This window comes from Orbicella franksi, chromosome 2, assembly GCF_964199315.1.
Source record: "Orbicella franksi chromosome 2, jaOrbFran1.1, whole genome shotgun sequence".
In the NCBI taxonomy this organism is placed as follows: domain Eukaryota; kingdom Metazoa; phylum Cnidaria; class Anthozoa; order Scleractinia; family Merulinidae; genus Orbicella; species Orbicella franksi.
This window is the reverse complement of record NC_138146.1, coordinates 14,469,633-14,492,011: the sequence shown is the minus strand read 5'-3', so window position 1 is coordinate 14,492,011 and position 22,379 is coordinate 14,469,633. Positions and strand designations below refer to the sequence as shown.

General features: G+C 36.8%; 3 protein-coding genes across 4 annotated transcripts in view; 2 read left to right on the top strand and 1 right to left on the bottom strand.

Moving 5' to 3' along the window:
- LOC145478125 (uncharacterized) overlaps positions 1-581 on the top strand; it is a 21,086-nt gene extending 20,505 nt beyond the window's left edge. For both annotated transcript variants that reach the window (XM_081456045.1, XM_081456044.1), the window contains one exon: positions 1-581. This exon is cut by the window's left edge and continues 1,206 nt beyond it. The gene's annotated coding sequence lies outside the window, so the exon portion shown is untranslated.
- The window catches only part of LOC145478127 (homeobox protein MSX-2-like), a 65,044-nt gene extending 42,671 nt beyond the window's left edge, over positions 1-22,373 (bottom strand). Inside the window, exon 1 of the mRNA XM_081456047.1 lies at positions 20,472-22,373. The gene's annotated coding sequence lies outside the window, so the exon portion shown is untranslated. The remainder of the gene's footprint in view (positions 1-20,471) is intronic.
- LOC145478129 (homeobox protein Nkx-2.3-like) lies at positions 913-14,236 on the top strand. Its single transcript, XM_081456051.1, has 2 exons — positions 913-2,741; positions 2,894-14,236. The coding sequence occupies exons 1-2, from the start codon at positions 2,435-2,437 to the stop codon at positions 3,301-3,303; spliced, it is 717 nt and encodes a 238-aa protein (XP_081312177.1). The 5' UTR covers positions 913-2,434; the 3' UTR covers positions 3,304-14,236.
- Positions 22,374-22,379: the final 6 nt, after the last annotated feature.

Genomic DNA, 22,379 nt, shown 5'->3' with positions numbered 1-22,379 from the left:
GAAAATAGTATTATTAACTAGACGTGTTTTATGAATAGCAGTTCTAACTTCGTGCCATTTTTATCTATCATTTTACGTGAGAGCCAGCTTTAAGGTTGGATTGTCATAACTTGTGTGTGAAATTTAGCGCTATCTTGATGACGAGTGCGAGATAAGCAATTGAGTAACAAGAAACTTGTCAGGGTGACTCGTGTGTGTGTGTGTGTATGGGTTTTATGTGCTTTCCTCCGATACAAGAATAATTAACGATATAAGCAGACAGAAACTGCTTGGAACAGATATACCACGAGTGTGAAGATAGCTTTTAAAGAAATGACATTCACTACATGTTAATTGGCGATTTATGGTGCACACATTGTGAAAAGAAGCCAAGACCAACGAGATGCAAAATAACAGGGCTATTATCTTTTATCCATTAAAATATATGTTCCGTGTCTCAAATATGGAGATGAAGTCAGTGCTTTTAAATCTGCCGGCTTGCTTATGTCAGCTGTTCAATAGCACGGGACATCCTTTCGTACTTTTTTAACGTAAATATTTCTATTTTTTGGTTTATTTCAACACGTGTTCTTTTAAACGAATAAAATTACAAAGTTGAAAACTCTCAGCTGTGGTACTGGCTTTTAGACGCTTAATTTAGAATGGATTTGAATGTTTATTTTATTTTATTATTTTTTTTTTTTTTAATTTATTTTCTTGGCTGCGAAAGACTTCTTGTCCAGTGTGGTAAGAATCAAAGCCGAAATTATTCCCCGTATATTCCATTAGTCAAAAGACTCATTTCAAAAATACACCGACCGGTAATTGCGTCAATTCTAAAGAACCCTAGTAAAAAGAAATAACGGGCAATTTATTTATAACAAAAAAATCTAAATTTTGCGATTAATATTCGCATTTCTCTTGTAGAAATCTAGTTAATTTCGGTACCGAAATCAATCCTGTTTAAATACTACAAAGATGAAGCGAAAGTAATGTAACACCCTATGAATTACCGGGGAGGTACTTGCGGCGAAATTGATTTTGAAATGAACACGCGCTTCAGAAATTGAAAAGTATAAAATTGAAATTGAAACATATGATCAAAGTACAACAAGAAAGAACGCTCAAAAAACCAAGTGACTGAAGCAGTTTTTCTTTCGGCAGAGAATTTCCTAAGTGCATTCAAGCAGGTCAAAAAGCGGCATAAAAGCAGCAAACATGATTTGAACTCCGCGAACCACCAAAATAATCGCATTAGTTAACAGAAGTTGATGGCTGTCACGAGCTACACGCTAATGATGTCGATTTCAGATCCTTGAAAGCAATCCACACTCAAGTAAAAACCTTTTAAATGCCTCAATATTGTCATTTCAATTGCCTGTGTTCTTTTCAAAGCACTTCCTTCTCTTTAAGTTTCCGTTGAGAGGTAAAACGAGATCGGAATAAAAAATCTGCTCTGGCTAGCCTTTGTATGGAAATGTCCTAAAGTGCAAGTAAACGTTGTCAACAAAAGATTCGCAGCAGATGGCGCGTTCTCTTTTGTTCAAACGTCAATCACTGCAATCATTAAGCGACATTACCTGACAATAGTAAAATAATAAACGAATTAACACGTATGCAGAATCGCCACAATGATTGGCATGAGGTGAGAAGTCATTATCGACTAAATAGCCCTCCACAAGCAGACCCACAAAACAAAACTGTTAGTGCCACCCATCTAGCTCATTCCCCAAGCTAGCCGTCAGTCATGTGCTTTTTTCTTTTGGTCAGTTTTCGTGTTTAAAAATATATTCCCTTTGAGAAAAAATCCCAACAGAGACTAATGTCGTACATTTCAAAGAAAATTGTTCAAAGTGTTTTGCATAACAACTCCCGAAGATCGTTTTTAAAAAAATTGCGCTGCTCAGTTGCAAAAGGTTTTTATCAGCCCTGATGAAAACTTACACCAAGAGAGGTTAACCTACATGAACTTTTACTCTGTTATCTGTATAAACAAGCAGTGTTTTGAAATGTTCCTTGTAATTTGCACCCACTCTTGATGTTTCGATCACACATCTTGATGCTTCCTTCACTCGGAAGACCCCAATCCTTGCGTAATTGAGAGGCCGTATGTTCTTAATTGCATTGTGTCAACGCTCTTTAAAAAACGTCAACAATCTACGTAAATGAAGCAAGTAGCCAATAAGAAGGCCTGATTAGCCTGCTTTTCTCATCAACAAGCACTAGGCGATACGCAGACTTCGACCAATCGGCGATTAATGTTCAATTTTGATTTCTTATCGCTGAATAATGATATTGTAAAAATTCCTGTAGGTCTCCAAGAGCTGTTTTTAGGGTTCACATCTACGGGTGGTATCCTATTTCTGTTTCGGCCAGCAGCGTGTGGCCTTTTCGGTAACACTGCAATCATCTCTTCTTAAACGTTGTTGCGTGCCCAGATTTAGAGCATAACAACATGAACGAAGCCATCAGAACGCCAGTTACACCGTTCTCGATAACCGATATTTTGAATCGTCACGACGTCCCACAGCAGAATAACAGCAGTCTTGGCACTTGGAGTCAGCACCCTGCCCATACTCATCCCGTTTCACCGACTTATTTGCCTTTGCCTACATACTTTCAAGGCGCGTTCCCAATCCATCAACTCGGCTGTTACAAGACATACAGCGCCTCCCAAGTTTCCACGGCATTGCCCTCACTTTGTGGAGAACGAAAACCTGAGGAGAACGCAGAGCGAGAAGAGGGAATAGCGAAAGTTCACAGTAAGTTATACTCAATCACTGCCCTTGAGTTAAGAAATCAAGCCATCGATGGCTTCTTAGGGACCAAATTAATTTGAATAACTTAGACTACCCTTAATTAAGCAGTAGCGTCTGATCTGATTTGAGGTTTCTTGTTTCTTCATTAATCACAGAAAACCAGGAAAGAGATGTAAACCACACCTCGACTTCGAGCCCACAACAACAGACGAAACCAAGGAAGAAGCGATCGAGAGCAGCCTTCTCTCACGCTCAAGTCTTCGAATTAGAAAGAAGGTTCAGCCATCAAAAATATTTATCGGGACCTGAGAGAGCAGAGCTCGCTGCCGCTTTAAAATTGACCGAGACACAGGTCAAAATATGGTTTCAGAACAGAAGATACAAAACAAAACGCCGCCAGCTTGCATCAGAGATTTGCCCTCCGAGCACGGCCAAGAAAGTCGCGGTTCGAGTTTTGGTTCGGGATGATCACAAACAGTATGAAGACATAGGATTATCAGCTCTGTCAATGGCGCCATTCGGCACTCAAAGCTTCGCTCCCCCTTGCGGTTTTTACTACAGATGAATCCAAAATTACTAAATCACGTCCCAAATACAACAACAAACAGACCCTTCACATCAAACGCGCGAACACGAAAGAACAGTGACATTCAAAGAGAAGCGTACAAACAATTTAATCGCTGCCGTTCTCGACTGCCAGTTTGCAACAGAGTTCCGCTTGAACTCCCGAGTATCGCGACATGGAAAAAAGCACACTAGTGCAGAAGATTAGCAGAGGATAACGTTGTAACTCCGAGCTGCGGAAGTATATCACTTGTGTCCGGTGAATTACGTGGAGTGGCCAACTCTCTTAAAGTTTACTCACATCATCGAAAACAGATTGCGCGAGTGTTAGACTCTTAATTACCTTTAATCCAAGATTAAGATTACCAAGTGTGTATGATAGTGTACAGATTGAGCGAGGGATCGAGAAACATTCCCTGAGGAAGAATCAATTATCAGCCTTAAGTTAACACAACAATAATGAGTAGATATCGAAAGGAAATAGGTATTGCCTTTTAATTCTATACTTAGATTAGTTACAAAAATCAACCGCAAACGGAACTACGCGACTTTGATTTTAGCAAGTATAACTTTAGCGAACGATCAAGTCAGTAATATTTTATTTAGCTTTCAAACTCGGAAATGGCGAAGGAAGGCACGTATCTCGCTTAGTGAACACATGAAGACAAGCATGACACGGAGGTAACCTAAATAAATACACATCCCTACACGAACAGTCACGTCGATTATTCCTTTCATGAATTCCTTCGCTTGGAAAGCTTTCAAATGCTATGCTGCGACTAGCTAAATCAGGGTCAGTAATTTAAATAGAATCACGACTTTATTCAGATCAAATAAAAAGCATAAAAAGGTCCGGGTGACATGTTTGTCCACATTTCCTTTGAATTAGTTCAGCTTTAATTGAAGCCTGAAGTCTCACATCCGAGGGGCGCTTTGTTAACCGTTGATGGTACGCAAGAATCTAAACTGTCGAAAACATTGCATTTTTCACGATTTATTCATTTACCGAGAGTGATAGAACGATACATAAGTATCACTGCGACACCCGAAATGCAATTATACTCGGCTGAATTTGATTACAGTGCATCGTTCATCAACTACGAAGATACTCATTAGTGCTCATTACAAGGGCTTTTATTCTGGGGCTTAATGTGATTGTAAAACACTTCTTTAATACTCATTTAGGTGCCCCTCCCACGACACGTATTTGAACGACAAGATGCTTCGTTTACGCCACGCTTAATGGATCTCGTTTAACGTGTCAGTAGCACGGATAGAATTCCTTTCGCTTCCCAATTCAAGCAAAAAGCCTAAGACAATTTCAAGAGCTGCTTCAGAGCAGTTTGATTGCCGACGGAAGTGTGAAACCAAAGACAAAACCATCTGTTAAATCCATTACCAACATATGGGTCTAAATGCATCAGGCTAGGTACTTGAATAAACTTTAATGGAAGTTAAATTTCCATGAATAACTAAAGCCAGTTTTAGTTCTTCAATGTTAGCATTTCTTCTCTTGGATGCCATGGTTTCCTGTTTGCCAAAGTCCCACTAAGAATGGCACATCGTTTGAAGGTGTTAATGGCCATTTATATTATCATCGCATCGCTTTGTGTGGAGTGTTCTATTTAGAGATGTGTGTTTAATATGAGAAAATCAATTCCCAGTAATAACAGGCTTTTACTTTTGTAATCGCTTTCATCAGAATAGTGGGCGACTGGAGAAGCTTTACGTGAATATGCTATCACTTGAGTTTATTGTAAGCACACATCGTTTCAAAGATGCGGGGGATTTGAAAGCATTCATTTTCAATATCTGATGGATGCTCGATCAGAAGGCTCTGTCATAACAAACTAAAATTTGTCTGAAAACCACAAAAATAAAATGCCTTCTCCGGTTTCAGCTATCCAGAGATAATGTACTGTCAAGAAGTGAACACCAAAGAAAACATTTCGTGCAAACAAAAACATTTTAGCTTGAAAAAATATCTCGGGTTATCAGTGAAAGTACAAGGCGGTGGCAGCAGTTGAGCGTTCTTCGTGTTACACGAATTACTTGATGGCGTCCCCCTACTCAACTTATACTTCATCTCAATAACTACAGCATGCGACCCACTTAAGAAGATGAAAGAAACTTATAATTCAATTTGGTAATGCATTTTTAATAAAACCCTTTAAAGCAGAAAAGAAATATGTCGGTGTCCGATCTCCGTGGTAATGTAAAGCTAACAGCCGGTCGCAATCCCTCGTCATTTAGTACCATTAAAATATCGTACTACATTTTTTTTCTTCTTAAAGACAAAACAATTTAAAAGCTTGGACATGATTACATTATGCTTTTATGCCTTTGTACTGTAACTCGCTTATTCTTATTCCGGAAGATAGAGGGGCACGTGGTATGAAAAACGGAACATACTAATGCCATCATTGACAGTCTACGGTTGAGATGCTGCATTAAAAGAAGACTTGTTGAAATTTTCACGCGATGATCAAGAGGCGAAAATTTGAAATAACGCCGTTAAAACATTGTTACTTTGTTTGATAAGAAAGTTGAAATAAAAGAAGAAGACAGCCTCTGCCAAACCATGCAATTTGTGTACTCACTAAATGACTCATCCGAGCAAAGAACAACCAAACAAAAACAAAAGCTCGCACTAAGTGCCAGCTAGACAAAGCCCCTTTCTAAAATGGGACAACTGAACAGACAACAACCCAAAATGAGCATTTACTCGTTCAATAGAGGCCATTAACGACTACCACTAATTGTGTAGAGGTGCGAGAATGGCGGGTTTTGTTTATTACACCTTCACTTGTTAGGAAGTACTGATTATTTTAGCTAAAAATAAATGAGCGGAGATCACACACGAGCGATTGCTGAATCGGTCCCGTTAAGTTGCACGCTTGGCTGTAAAATTCTTCCGTTGAAGGAAATCTAGAATAATAACGTGATTGCAGTACACTTCATGTGTTTTAAACGTGCGAAAAGCTGTTGTAAAATTTAAAGAGGGAATCCTGAGTGAGTGAAATAACTAAGAATACTCGTAATGAGCCTTGAGGGTATACAAAGCGCCTGTCCGGCGGTGGCTATTCACAGGCCTAATGTACAAGTACAAACTCAAAATTATTCATATTTTCATTTAAATGCAAAGTATTACTTGCGACAGGGCTGATTCCTTCAACAAGAAAATTCCGGTGTCGAAATTTTATTGATAAACTACTATATTTCAAAGAAAATATTATCACATGTCCAATTTCAAAGGACATTTCGTTGCCAGGGTCAAAGAAAGTAAGAAACAAAGACTAACTGATAACCTAAACACCCTCCCACCGCTTGTACACAAAGTACTTTTATCACCATTTCTCCTGCTGGTGGTCCATTGTTTGTAAATGTTTAACGCTGGACCTTAGCTTTCTGCGTTTTCGATCTCACTTAAAATATTAGCTTCCTGATACCTGGATTCCTAGCGTCTTAAATACGTGTCAAATTGGAGTAACATGATTTATCTATGATTTCCCCGAACAACCTATAATTTGCGAACGCATCCAAAACTGATCGCATGGTCGGTTCAACAGAAACTGTATATTGCAGTCTATCGCAGTCATTGCTTCGACGGTCGATAAACAAAAATGGCCTGTTGTAAGCTGCGCCACTAACTAAAGGTAATCTCATGAAAAGGAAAAAAATAGATTATTACAGATGTAGCGTTATCAGAAGAAGATGCCAGCCGGATAGCTCGAACAGACAGCTGTATCATGCTCCGATACGTACCATAATTTTTATCAGTTTCGACTATAAGTAAATAAACCCCGTATCACACAAGATATGGTGTTTGAATTCGACGCGAAAATCTATCCCATGTTTTCCTTTTTTTATTTCCTGGTCTTGAAGCTTGTAAAATTGTGTATCGAATTAAAGCCTGTCATATGATAAAATCTTGTCTTTTGTTTCAGTTTAACGTACATCAGTGATAGTAAGAAGGAAAGGTTATATTTTCTTTCCGTTTAAGATCAATACAATAAAATCGAGTTAAGACCAAGCGAAAACTATAAATGGTTTTGTGTGGACCGGCAGACATTAACTACAAACAATATATGATATATATACATATATATTTTTTTTTAACTTATGAGATGACGGATTTTTTTAATGTTTTACGATGAACACAGAAATGATATTAGGCAATGCGATCGTTGAGATTATTTCAGTCAAACCACAATAAAATGAATAAGTTCAATCGAAACGCAGTTAAAACTCATAAAGAGCACTGAAAACAATAACACCGTGGCAGGTTTCGCTGATAAATTCTAAAACTGATAAATGAGACGCATTATTGAAGTAAATGTTTTGTCGTTCTTCTTTTTTCGCGCATTCAGAAGTTAAAAATGGAGATAGTACCGAATTATTTCCTAACTACTCTGCACACAAATGGAGGTCGTTTCTTTTAAGGTAAATGCTATCTTAATAGAGCTAAAATCTACAACCACCGAATTTAAATTGAAGGATTGTGAATTCTAAGTCACAATTTATTATAATACACCCAATGTAAATGGTTCATTTGAATTTCCTTAGCTATCGTATGACAATTTCGCTACCTTTCGCAAACATAAAATGAAAAGATAATAATTTCATAATTTATTTCTCACAAATCAGGTGTTTTACAACTGGAAGACTCAACCTGTTAGTTAAACTACATTACGTGATATTGAATGAAGAAATTAAACCTTAACAGTTCTCTTCATTTGGCGGAAAAGAATTGTCATGGCAGTATTGCTATGGCTAATGCAGGGAACAGAACGGAAACAAAATCAGAAAGATAAGAGACAACACGATTAATCAATTCCGCTTTTTTCTCACATTTTGACGAGTTCTGATAACTAGTCAATCTCAACACGGTTAGTTGGTCAGATTGTTTTTGTTTAGTCTTTACATGGAGAATTCACATCCTGTGCACAGACTAAAGAAAAAGAAAACGGATACATGCAAGACCCACATTAACCTCTGGTTCCATAAACAGTGGAAGACATCGTATCCTCAAAGTAAACATAGTGAAATTGTTTCTACAAGTAAAGAAAACAGGGTAGCGGATGCAACAATAACTGAGTTCCTGCACTGCGCACACCATAGTGTAAAAAGAAAGTATATTTTGTGGCCTTGGTGCTCAACAATAGTTTACAAGCTAAGTATTTTAAGAAACGTCTTTAGATGCAAAATTAAAGTAGAGTTGTGGTTCGTCTAAAACGCTTTAAGTATATTTTACACTGACTGTTCGACTGAAGATAACTGACCTTTACATTTTCATTAATTCGCCGTCGCTCCCAGCATCAATTAGCTTGTGAAAAGTTAACTTCCACGCAACTTGTACCTTGTGCTAACGAAAGTGTGCTGATTAATCAGTGATTTATAAAACGCCAAAAGTTGTCCCCGGACCAAAGAAATTTCCCCATTTCCAGCGTCCATATTAGTCTGTTTATTATCACAAGTACACGGAAGCACATCCACAATCTGACTACAGTGGAATAAGCGAACTTAGTCGAGTGCAGAGTTTTGAAGCACGCAAAACGATAAAATACTTCGCACTTACTTAAGATTATTTACAATTACTTTTGATTTAAAGCAAAGGAGAGCCCCTTTTCGACTCTACAAACAAATCATACACTGCAGCGCACTTTAAAAGTGCTCAAAACTTAATTTACGCGATCTTAGTTCCCATGTAGGTTCCGCTTTGAAGTGACAGATCCTCAATTTGACATCAAAGTTAATGGTTTTACACTTCGGTATTTAGCCCAGCAATTTGCACTTGAACTACGCTGCCTCCCTAAACATGTGAAAGAAACAACACACGTGAAAGCGAATGTTTCATAAGTGATGACATTCTCATAATCAACGCCAAAAGAACTCCATCACGATAGCCGCCTAGAAACCTTTGACACGACAGACTCAACCACATGGGATTTTCAATGGAGTCTTGAAACGAAACGGGTAGCTTCGATACAACTGCAGCCGGGCATACAAACAAGTAAACCCAGAAAAAAGTATCTATACTATAGTGAGATGTCTTTTACGACTTTTATAATGGATATCAGTGCACATACAGAGACTTGCTTCGCTTCAACTCCGGCCGGCTGCTGTCGACATTTCAACTGAACATTATCAATACGAGCAAATGCAGAAAGCAAAATGACAAAAACAAAAACAAAAACCGCAAACAAACAAACAAACATGCCGCGTGCAGTTACAAGGGTACAGTTGTAACGAAGACCAACTTAAAAATAATATCAAAAGGGCTGTCAGAAAATGGTATTTCGCATAAGCTAAAACTAATACCGTAAGTTTGTATCCTAAATTCGTTTATCAAGTGTACAGGATACGGTGTCTGACTTAGGCAATCTTGGTTATGATCTAGTGTACTTCAAGAAATATTGCGCCGTTATTTCAACAACATAGCGAACACTAAAATCATAGCTCCACTGACATTATTTAATTTCAAGTACCTAAACAGGACACGTGTTAATTCGCTTCCTCGAAGTAAGATACTCAAAGAAACTTCTTTTTCCATCAAAAACTCTGGCATTACCACGGTTAGCGTAAAATTTATGACGTTAATTGAAATTTACTAGTCGTATAGTATAGCTTATTACAAGGTTGAAATTTACCTGTGTAAGCAAAATAAAGTTAACCAAAATGTTTTACATCTGCAAATTGTAAAATCTGGCCCCGCGGTTATTTTTTTAATTAGATTTCACTCAGTTTTAACAACAGTCACGGTAAAGATCTCATAGCAAAAAAATACAATGGATGATAAATCTGATACACTCTTTTTTACATATATAAAAATATAACTTATAAGAATATCAAGACTGAAATTTGCGAAATTTTAAGGATATTTTAAGAGTTAAACCCGAGGCTGAGAGTTGGAAAATAATATATATTTGTGATGATTGTGTGTTGAAATATAAGCAGAATGCAATTACACATATTTTAAACTAAACCGAATAAAATTGTACCTTTCTCTAAACAGTAAAACTACATTGTAGTCAAAAACAAACAAAAACAGCTCTAGCCGTATGTTCGATGCTGCATTGTAATCACATTCTCCAAGAAGATATCTGTGTCCGCATATCAGACTTCACTGCCTGCAATCTGGCTCCCAAATTACTTCAACGCCATCAAAATCAATAAACCAGAAATCTCATACTCTATAATCTAAGAATATTTAAAAGACTATTTTCAGCCTAAAATGGGCAGAAAAATAAGAATATTCAGCCTGGACCGGAAAAACAATACTGCTCTTATTTAAAAAAGATTGTAATACGATGAACACAGCACGCGTTTCGATCTAGCTTATGCCTCTTGCGAGTTCGCAACATACTTTTCCGCTACGTAGAATAAATTATTTGGTCCACAAAGGCGACAAGACCTTGTTGAGTGTATATGTTGCAGAGCACTCCCTTAGTACTTCATCTCTTGATAAGCCACCTTTAGGTTACACTTGTGTTCACTTGAGTTTACTCTAGAACTTAAGCACTCTTGGAAAGTAAGAGAAAAAAACAAATACGTTTTATCGATTCAGGTTTCTCTTCAACATCCACAAGACGGTTTTGCGATATAAGATCTATAAAACTTGTTAATGACTAATACATCATACACAGCAGGATTTAATCTCATCACCAAAAATGACTATATATAAATTACAACGATGGTTGTTTGAAATGCGCAACCGTATAATTCATTTAATTTTTCAACACTGGTGATGCATCCTTTGCTGACCATAACAGAAATCTATCCTGTAACAGAAATTTAGAAAACCAAGACAGTTAATTTCAAAGACTGCGAAGGAAAAAGCGATCAAGGGAAATTAATTATATTGGGCGCAGAACTTACGACACAAGAACTAGTGATATTAGCCTCGAAGTCGCTGCCTTACCAAGACTTCTGAATAATGCGCCTTGACAATCGGTGAATGCCTTCAATTACTTCGATCTAAGCTTCAACTGAATCGAAGTTAGGAACATAGAAGATTACGAGCATCGTTAATAAAAAAATATCTGTTTACGTTATCTCTATGATTTCTCTCTTTTCTATCTCAAAAGCTCTTAGTAAATGTAGCTCGTGCAGTTAATGGAATAATTTTGCTATCAAGACTAAACAACTTTGATTTTTTTTTCCTTGATTCGATAAACGAACTTCTTCAGAACTTACGTGAAGTTTGTGGGCTTTTTTCATTGATTCTAAGCTTAAATGCATTATAAAATCCTACCGTCCATTACGCGTCCGTGGAATCAGTTTGATCACATACTGAACGAATTTTTGAAAAAAAATATGGGTGTATTGTGTCCATTTAATCTCAAGTTAGATCAGTCATATATATATTACACTACGCTTCCTTGAAAAACAGACAAAAGTAGATTAATAATCTGGAATTCATATTCAGCTTTGCTGAGGAGAAAATTCAAACGTTGTCGCTATTTCATCATCTTCACCAAGATACACTTTTTTTTGTATGTATACAGAGTAAACGCGAGAGGCTTAAGTTACTTTTAAGGTCATGTTATACAACAAGATCGAACTACAAATTGCTTACACAGAATTCCATTTCGCTCTGAAGACCGAGTTTATTCAAATGAATTGCCTATCTGTAAATAAACAATAGCTTCAGGGTAAAATATGTTCCAGTCCTTTATGGAGTAGCTTTACTTTATTGTTTTACTTTTTTACGGAGTAATGATGAAATGAAAGCAGGATATAAGTAACCCGGGAGGCAGGTTAACTTGCTGAACCAATTGATTTAATATTACTATTGGCAAAAGGAAAATGATTGAGACTAACAATCAGATATCACTAATTGACTGCGAAAATATATATTAACAGTTCACACTTCTGATGTTTAAATCTCAACTAAAATTATAAAATTTAAAATACACAGCTTCTGTATGTACAAACGTTCCCATAACTGGCTGAACATCGTCGGAAAGGGATTTAGTCATAAGGGGCATTTCTAAAAAAAAATGCGTTTTGCCAAAACTGAAGTTGCAATCTCTGCATCGCTTCGTGCGAACGAATTCTGATTATTATAATAAGTGATAACTGCTTTGTTAATGAAATCAAGCGAGATTTAAAAGTAAACAGATTTAAAAATCGTGTTAAATCTAACCGCACTAATCCAGCGGTAAAATCTGCCTGGGGGAATTCTAGACAAGCTTCTTGAAATAAGACTATGGAAGAATAAATATTTGAGTACCGTATTTTTGCCAACAAACTTTATTTTCACTTTTTTCTCATTGAGGTTAATCACGGACATAAGAAGTGCCTCATCAAGGTCGCCATTGAGAGCTGAATTCTTAACTCGTAGAGTGAGAGAAATGCTCTTGAACACTCGAAAATCGATTTAGTTTTAACTCTCTGGACACAAACCTGGGAAAAACAAACTCGGTGAAGGATTAAGAACGCAGTAAATGGTCGAAACGAGAGTTACTGCATAATGAGCAAACATTCACAACGACTGCGTGAATCTATATCATGATCTCAATAATTGCGCGATTAAAAAAATCATAAAACGATTTATAAACTGGATATACCTTAAATTGCAACAAAATTTACCCCCAAAGTAACTGATTCCATTTTAAAAAGAGGCGAAACTTCAAAGATCCTGGTTTTTAAGCAAAGTTAAATGATCAAACTGAATGTGTCCTGAAAATATACAATATATAATACAAATATAATATACAAATTCAACCAATATGCTTATTTTCTAACATTCAAAATCCAGTTTCGAATAAAAGAGAAAAAAGAACTAGAAAAAAAGGGAAAATGGAGTAGGAAAGGCATTATGCCACCACTAAACACTGCCGTGACTGTTCGTTATGTACAGATTTATCTTTTGAAATCACCAGCATCCTGATTGCGAATTCAAATCAATTTGGAATGAAACTGTATCGCTGATGTTTTAAAAGAGAAACGATTTCGAAAAACGTGTGGAAAGGAAAAAAACTGTTTTACATCAAATAAAAATATATAATAAAAATCTTGATAATCACCAAATTAAAAATTAATTTTACATTTCTTTTCAGATGCAAGAATAAATGTTGGGAACCCAACTGCAGATGTTTTGTTAATCTTCGCAGGTCAAACATTTCTACATGTAAGTAAGACCATCGAATATTTGTAACAGGAAATTTCGAACAGGAATCTCTAAAGAGATGGATAGTTTAATTTCGACCCCAGTGTGCCATTGTAAACTGTTATCAGTTATAACAACACCAATTTAAAATTCAAGGCTGTACATGAAGATTATTTCTTAATCACTAAGTAATTTTCCCTCCGTAAAATGCATGCACGTACTCAGTTTCCCGTATTACCTTGCACTTCTCGAAAGATAAATAACAGTGCATTCCACCCTGGATTTACAACATCACTGTTACATTTCTGGGCTCAATCTTTTATATTGGTGATAAGGAATAGGTAAAAATCGACGTTATCTATAACAAGGTAGATGTATCGAAATTATAAAAAAACAGAATTTCACCAATGAAACTGAACAAACCATTTTTCATGGCAGCAGAAAAGCGGTATAGGTTTGTACGATATACTGGAATAATGTAACCTATTTTTCTCTATCCGTTCTCCACTTATTCTGTCAAACTGTCTCAAAACAGGTCGAAGGAATATTCTCCGTACCCTTTCACTTACTAACTGAACAAACAAGATCCACATCAAACAATTATCACACAGTCAGTTGAAGAGCGAAAAGGCACAAGCAGACCATGCTCTATACACAAGCAGACCATGTACTCTACACAGTTCTTTTCAACAATGTTTTAATCGAGTTTAAATTGAAACTACACGTATTTAGAACGTCGTCCTACTGTACTTTATGAATATTACAACAAATCAATCTTCTTCTCTTTTGAGCTACTTCTAACTCAACATTTTCTTAGGAAGTTTAATTAAAAGTTGGCAGATTGTCCTTTATTGAAATGCGAAAACTCTGCAGGAGCAACAAATAAAAAAATTTAAATCAGCGTGGTCGTAAACTTTGTCAGTGTTCGGCATCGGCAAGGATAAAACTTATAATGTAGAATAAACAACTGAAAATTATAAAGAGAAACCTACGTCCTGTCCACTGTCATATCTCCTCCTGCAATCAATTTCATAGCTGCTTAAAACACTGTCTAGCTAGAGGTACACGATGGTACCGTTAACTAATGTAACCTACTGTTTTCGTCTCTTCACATTCTGAAATGGTGCGTTCGAAACACTCGACTGGGAATGCGGCTTTTCTTTTCTCATGACAGTAAAAGCTTTTTCCGAACATTTCTTTTACAACTCGTATACATTAAAACAATAAACGAGAACTTCACTTTCCGCCGCCACTGTGTTCACCATTTCCAGAGTGCAAGCTTTCGATTTCATAGCAATTACCACTACTACTTTCCACATCGGCGCTAATTGGGGGAGCCAACTAAAGAATAGCATATAGGAAGCCGCTTGTGACAAAGTAAATAAAAAAGGAAGATTTTCTTTTGTTGCTATTTATCGTTAGGTTAATAATCAATGGAATAGAGAAACAATGAATAGCCCTAAAACCTGCTGTTATTCAGTTGGAAGAGAAAAGATATTCACAAGATGTACCGGCTGGGCGGTATTTTCTTTACGCTCGGGTGGTCAAGAAGAGCGAGGAAAAGCAAATTTAAGCACAGTTCTTCATGTTGGTCTATTGGGTAAAGGTTTACACTTCAGCTGATCAGACCACTTGTTTAATATAAAATCGTGTTGTTAAACCAAAGGTTCTTTCCTTTAGCTGAAGATTCCGCAAACGAAAACCCACTTTACTGTTTATTCGGTAATACTACACTACATGAATATTAACTAATCCCAAGAATATCAAAATAGCCCAAAGGTATATAACAACTAAAAATTTTGCCTGGCAGTTTAAAATAAAAGAATCAAACGTGTCTCGTTCTCCCAGCACTGAGCATAAGGAAACATTAACCAAACATCAAATGAAATGTCCTACAAAATGAAAATTGCAATCAATATTATAATTACAGAAATATACTGTACAAATCCTATAGTTTACAAGGTACTGGCCTCATTTGAATCGTACAGTTGAGAAAGCAACAAGTTACACAAAAAGACTATCACAAAAAGAAATGAATTAAAATGTTCACATAAGCAGTCGCTACAGCATAGATTAGCGTGGATTAGCACCAAACTAAATCCGATCAACAAATATTTTAAAAAATATTTCGCATGAGGATTAATCGACTTAAGGTGAATGTCTACGCCCACAAGCAAATTAACAAGTAAGCTTAATCGTTGGCAAACGATAATGCTGTGAAAGGTCCAACTGGTGGAGATTTACAGAAAATCTGAAAAACACAGAAGATTATGAAAATACGACGATTTTATACAAAGAATTTATCTGTTTATACTTGACATCACAAATTTTGCAATGCCCATTTCCGACGGTGACGCCCCTTTTCTTAAATTCCAGGTGGTGCCTTCGTTGTTTCAATAATTATTCATTTTCAGTTTTCAAACAAGTTTTCTGTTAATTTTTCCAGGGCCACAATAACTGAACAGGCATATAGATAATGTAAATAATTTTATGGCGCAGACTGCATGAACCAGTTGTTTTAAGAATCAACGATGTTTTTCCTGCTTTCGTCGATTAAACAAACTCTTTCAAATAGGTCTTCATATCTGAAAAGTAAGTTCAATAATCAAAATTATCTACACGAAACTGTTCTTTGTAAGATGAACCTAGATTGTATCAATAATGATTGCTTTTGATTAAAGATACTATTTACCAGACTAAAACATTATTTAAGCTACTACAAAAAAAAAAATAATAAGTAAACGTTTTCGAATTAAAATCGAATCATTACTGAGCATAAACTTGCAACAAGTGCTAGGAGCGTGCTTTGCCTCTTCACTTTCCTTTAGATTTCTTCATGACAGCGCATATTACAAGAGATAGGTTCAAGCACTATTAAAGAACTATCAAGAGAAACGTAAGCACAAAAACAAATATTAGTGAGTTAGCTTGGCTTTTTCTCATTGATATAAATCACAGATATTGACTTGCGCGTGTTTACTGATACAGAGTGTTGAATGGTTACTGACATTGACTGATTGAAATTGCGACTCTTCTAATCATTTTTTTATATCAGACACTAGGAATTTGGTAATATATACAGTAAACTATTAACCCAATTTTTACGAATAAGATTACATTTAATTTTTGTTTACTGTAGCATGGTCGGACTACTTGTAACTTGTTGATGGTTTAAAAGCTTGCCTCACGAAATGGTTCAAAAAAGCGCGGACCGGGTACGTGTTGCGCGTACTAATTGTGCGCGCGGGGCTACACGCAGTTTATCGTGGTTTTACACGAGTGCCACAAAATACATGTAAGGGCGGTCTACCAATAATGGAACTAAATAATGCATGTAGAAAAATTTGACGGACAAATTTAGCTTTACCTACTAATCTGAAGCCTTCAAATATACACGGTCTGGTATACTGTGGGTGACTAAGAGTTGTAATCACAATAGAAATGAGGCCAAGATTTGTTTTTAGCATCTTCCCTCCAGTAGGCAACTCCCATCAAAAAAGGGCAGTGTCCCCATTAAAATACACATTCCCTATTCCTTGAAGTGTCCTCTGCAATTCGCACCCCTCTTTCAATGTTAATGCCCAGTCACCAAATACATGTATACCAAGTATGGTTTAGTTCTAAGTCGAGAACAAGTTGTTACAAGAAGAACAAGATATACAGTATTGAGTTGTGTAAATAAGTAAGTAAGTAAGTAAATAAATAAATAAATAAATACTTACATACATAAATAGACTAATTTATTTATTCATTCATTTATTAAGTTATTCATTTATTACTAAAAATCAATTAATGACAATAAATCAACTTTATGGTTACAGTTTGGCACTTCACAAACATTTTCAAAGTAGAACTACAATAGCATCCCAGCATGGAAGGCCTCAATAGGATTACTGGGGAGGCCTTAGATGCTACATGGAGCGAAAAGGACCCTAAATGATGACTGAGCTCCAAAAATTTGATAAGCATCCCTGAGGAGCTATATTTCAATGAATTTCTATAGATCAGTTATTACAAAAGCAGTCATCATAATTTGTAATAAACAACAAGGGTCTAAAACTCACATAGAAAATTAATATATAAATGCCCTTCCAGGTTCATCAAGCCAGTTTTCCAAATCATGAGGGGTGGGGGTGGGGTGCACATATGATTTCTCTATTATACATGTATGTACATTCAGACCTGTACAATTGCATGTAAAGTTATTTGTTATGGTAAACTGTTACTGTTCACAGACGGTTGGTTTCTGGGGTTAACTCATAGCATATATACATGTAGAAATAGTATACAATAAATATAATAATCAATCTCGAGTCATGTCAAACTGACAATCAATTGTTATACCTAATTGTACCTGTTTGGTATTCTTCAGTGGCACATCACGCAGGTTAAGTCAAGCCATGGGTAGTATTTCATACCACCTCACATGATTTCTGCAGTGTACTTTCTATTTTATTTTTATTTTGTAGCATTTTGTCTGGATCTTTTGTTACAAGGATGCAAGTCACAAAAGATCTCCCAGGAACTACATGTAATCCTGACAAGTCATGACATTCTGACAAGACATAAATGTTTCCTTTGCTGAAATACACCATGAAGTGCACGCTGTTTTGATGAATCTCCAAGTTTGCTTTCACTTATTTAGCAAAAATCTCCATCCCAGGCACTACATGTACATGTACATGGCAGGGTATCGTGGGAGATCAAAAGAGAATGGGAGTATGGGTGGTACAGTATTGCTATATGGAGGTTCTGTGTTAAAAAATACCTTGTTGACAAAAGGAAATCTATATGGAGAGTACATGTAATAATTAATTGGGAATCATGATCTACTTGCTATGAATTGCCAGCAGTGAATTACTTAGCACAGTCAAACTTGTGTTAATCAGGTACCTATTAAGTTGCCTCCACTTGTTAAGCAGCCAGTTCTAAATTTACTTGTTGAAGTTCAGTGTTTCAAAGAGACAGACTCATGCGCAGGGTTTTTTTACTAACACCCTCTGCTACAGTTACAGGCACTGTTGTTTTTGTCATTTTAAGCCTTTATATGTCATAATTTGTAGACTTCTTGCTGAGATCTTGTCACAGGATTTTCTTGAAATTAAATTAATTCGTGATGGCGATTTTTAAAGGATGCAGTACAATCAATGTACTTTCATGACAAGTGCTTCAGGAAAAGAGTCATAGGCTTAACATGTTAAGTGTGCAACAGCAGTCACAAGCCTTCAAGCATGTTTGTATTTGAATAACACTTACAAATCTACTAAGCTTCCACCTTCTATTTCCCCAAGGGAAGTAATTGGTTTAAGTTTCGCAGGGCTAAAATGTACAGTACAGGTCAGAGATACACGAAAACAACCACAAATTCATGCCAAAAGAGCACAAGGAAGTGTATGTGCACATATGCACAGCAGGAATAAAAAATGCAAGCACAGCAAGACACAATAGTATGTATGAGGTACCCTATTGTTTTCCCACTATTGGTATTTTATTTTTATTTACAATACTACCAGGGCCCCCAGAGGGTTTCTTTCGTTCTTTCTGTTAATGAAGTGAAAAAGCCATCAGGGCAGTCAAAGCAAGTGAGACAGGAAAACCTATTCTTGCTTACTGCTTCTAGAATAATTGTTTTTCACTGCTTTGTGGCTCACATTTATTGAAGCCTATTTATCACAAATTCATGAGAAACACTACGTGTCTAGAGTCTAAAGTTCTTTTGTTTCTTGTTAGCTTTAGACACAAGAAGCCAGTTTTACACGTGTGAGCTCGCATAAGCTGATGACTATCATACCACCTTCACTACATATTTTTAGTACAATTGCTCAAGTTGCTACACAATTCACTTCTGATTTATGCAATGTATAGTTCAATAATTGAACTATAACATAATTATTACGTCTGGACACATCAGTTAAGACCAAAAGTGCCTTTGAAATTTGAACATGTAAATGTTGTTGTTTTTGGTGAGAAGGCATTTTGAAATTTAGCATTGCTCAAGCAAATCTATGGAAATCTAATGAAATCCATGGGATATTGAGTCTGAGGCAGTTGTAATCTTAAGGCATAGAACTTACAAAATAAATACAGTCCAGTGAGGAAATATTGCACACAGGTCATAGCAGTTTTGCAAAAGTAATGAATTACATGCACTGTACAATGCTGTGGAAACCTTGTTTTTGCAGCTTTCTTGCTGGAAAATTATTTACGACCAGGATAGACTCTGTTAAGTAAAGATATCTTACCCAACAACCAATGAGAGGCAAAAAAAGCCAGAAAAATGCCATAAAACTCCTATAGTGGCACAAGTTCCAGTTAAGTATTGATGATTTAATAATAATATTAACCAGTTACAAAGTAAGATGGCATCCAATAAAACCATCATCATTACCATTATTAGAAATGATAAAACAAAAGCTTGTTGTGCAAGCAATAACCAACCTTTTCAGTTCTGATGAAGGCAGACAGAAGCCACAAAAAAATTGGAGAGACAAAAACAGAGCTTAAGAAAAAAATTCAACAAGTCTATTATAAATTTATTTCACATGAATATGAATGGCATTTCATAGCCTTTTACATGTATAATTAATAGGATCTGATAGATCTCATGGATCCTAAACATGATACATCCCAAAAAATCCAATCATCCAAATGACCCTCAAATGACCGAAAAAAACACTAAACCACACCAACTGCACGCCCCATGCACACCCCAGATATTTAATACTCCACCTCCCCCACAACGTGCAATAACAAAATCAGGAACGAAGCTTGAAATATTTACCAGCCAGTTGCACATAGAAAACACCAAATGGGTATCAAAATGATTAAAATAGCTAATAGAAAAACAAGAAAACAAGCTGTATAGAAACGTATGAAGTTTAAAGGTTACAGAAAACAGGACAAACGCAGATCACCTTCGCGTTACAAAACCAAGCTTAAACCGGCATCAAAGTTACATTAGTTTCATAGTTTGGAGACTTATCGAACGTTTCAGCATACCTATCAAAGTGTTATTTGAATCGTTAGCTAGTGAGGAGAAAAATATTCCAACATACCTCGATCTTCTGGCACCTCGTCCTTCGCAGGAGTTGGCAAGTCTCCACTTGCATGTTTTCACGTAGTCGTCGCTATAAACACAACATAACTTCCTCTCTACCATTCAGACTAGTATAAAGAGCCATGATGCAAACTTAGGAGGCGTAAAAGAGCCGAAAAAAGACCGAAGAATGCATTTAAACCGTACACAACACAAAACCTCGTCAACTTCCCATGTTGTTCTGGGTCAAGTGTGACACACGAACTCGGCTCATTGTTACGTTGCTGCCGCGCCATTTGATTGGTCGAGAACTTGAGCGCGGGAAGTTTGCGCGCGCTATAAAGCGACGCCGACAACCAGCAAAGGCGCCGACAGGAAGTGCTTAGATTTCACTCGCAAGAAAAAAATATACAGTTTTCACTGTATATATATACTGTATCTATATAAAAATCTATTGAAAATTGGATGGAGGAAAATGCAAGATATACCAATGGTGTAGTCCGAACGAGTTCTTGTACAAACATTATTGAAAACATCCAGGAAAACATTAAGGTCCATAATTTTAAAAACTCACGCCGGTTTTTCAGTCAAGGGCGGAATTCATGAGTGAATAGAAGTTCATACAGACATCGGTAATTTTCCAGCTTCCCGTTATAAAAACATTTTGCATGCGTAGTATGTACCACCCCTACTTCGTCGCTTTTTTTGTTCCCGTTCCAATTTGCGCTTGGCCAGAATGCGGAAAAAGCTCTTTGTACGTACGGAAATTCTTGCTACACAGGCTAGTCGTTCTACTACGTGCTTCGTTGCGTGTACTGTCCTTAAAAAATACTTCGTCAGGTCAAGCCAATTATCTGAACTATTTTCTGGTCGCCAACAGTTCTCCGTGTAACTGCAAACTGATCAATTGCCGGTCTTAACCTTCATAAGTGTGGTTTTACAAAACCGTATTAGTTTGTGTCGGCAGTACCAAATTTTTCAGCCGGATGGACTGAAACTCGATTTAAAACTAAGCTCTGAAGATGAAATCACCCTGCAGGATTTTGGCGGTCATACAGAAAGGCTCCCTTACAAGCCCGAACACTTCATAATTTACGCCCTTTCCCTATTGTCAAGTATCTATCGCATCGTCTCACGTCTCAGTCTGATCACTTACCGGTTCCGGTATGCCGAGATGTTGCTGAAAGTCAACACTACGGTTGCATAAGAGTGAATTTTTTTAAGACAGTGCCATGTACAGTAAAACGTCCTCGGGGTTTTCAGGGGCTACCCATGGGAAATAAACAGGAAGAAAGAAAACAGAACAAAAAAATAATAATAAAATGACCTAAATCATCCAAAATGGAATTATTCAAATATAATTTTTTTTTTTGCCAGGGCTAAGGCTCGATTACCAGCGGCTGCTCGAGAAAGGAGACCGCACTCGAGTGAGCGGCGGACATCCAGCCTAGCAGGGCTCCAAAACAGTGAAACATTAATGGGCTCCGTGAAAAAAAAATGCGTTTGTTACGTCCCTTATCAGCGTTATACATATAGCTAGTGTAGTTAAGACTGTGAGCTCCTCGTCGGGAATAAGATAACAGAGGAGTAGAAAGAAACAGAAAGCTTTCCTTCTCTCCTCCCAACCCCCCGCCACCCCCCTGCTCCCCAATGTTCGTACGGAATGAAATGGCCGCTTCTTAAAGATTTGCTGCGAATGATTGTCGGTTGATTCCCAGTGATTCTCCAACAGAAACCAGGAGATTCAGTATTTTGTTTGAAGAGTCTGTGACGAGATTTGGTCATTCCAATAGACCAATACGTACTATCACACCATACGTATATAGTTCACACTCAAACTTGACAAACAAGTCATATTACAGACCAGCAATATCACTCTTGGTGTGATGGGTAACCATACCAAGTAGTATAGATGTCGGTGTAGAAT

Bases quoted from the DNA above. Each gene is read 5' to 3' on its own strand.
- LOC145478129 (XM_081456051.1), top strand. From the start codon at position 2,435: ATGAACGAAGCCATCAGAACGCCAGTTACACCGTTCTCGATAACCGAT. The intron at 2,742-2,893 runs GTAAGTTATACT...CATTAATCACAG, and splicing joins GGGAATAGCGAAAGTTCACA to AAAACCAGGAAAGAGATGTA.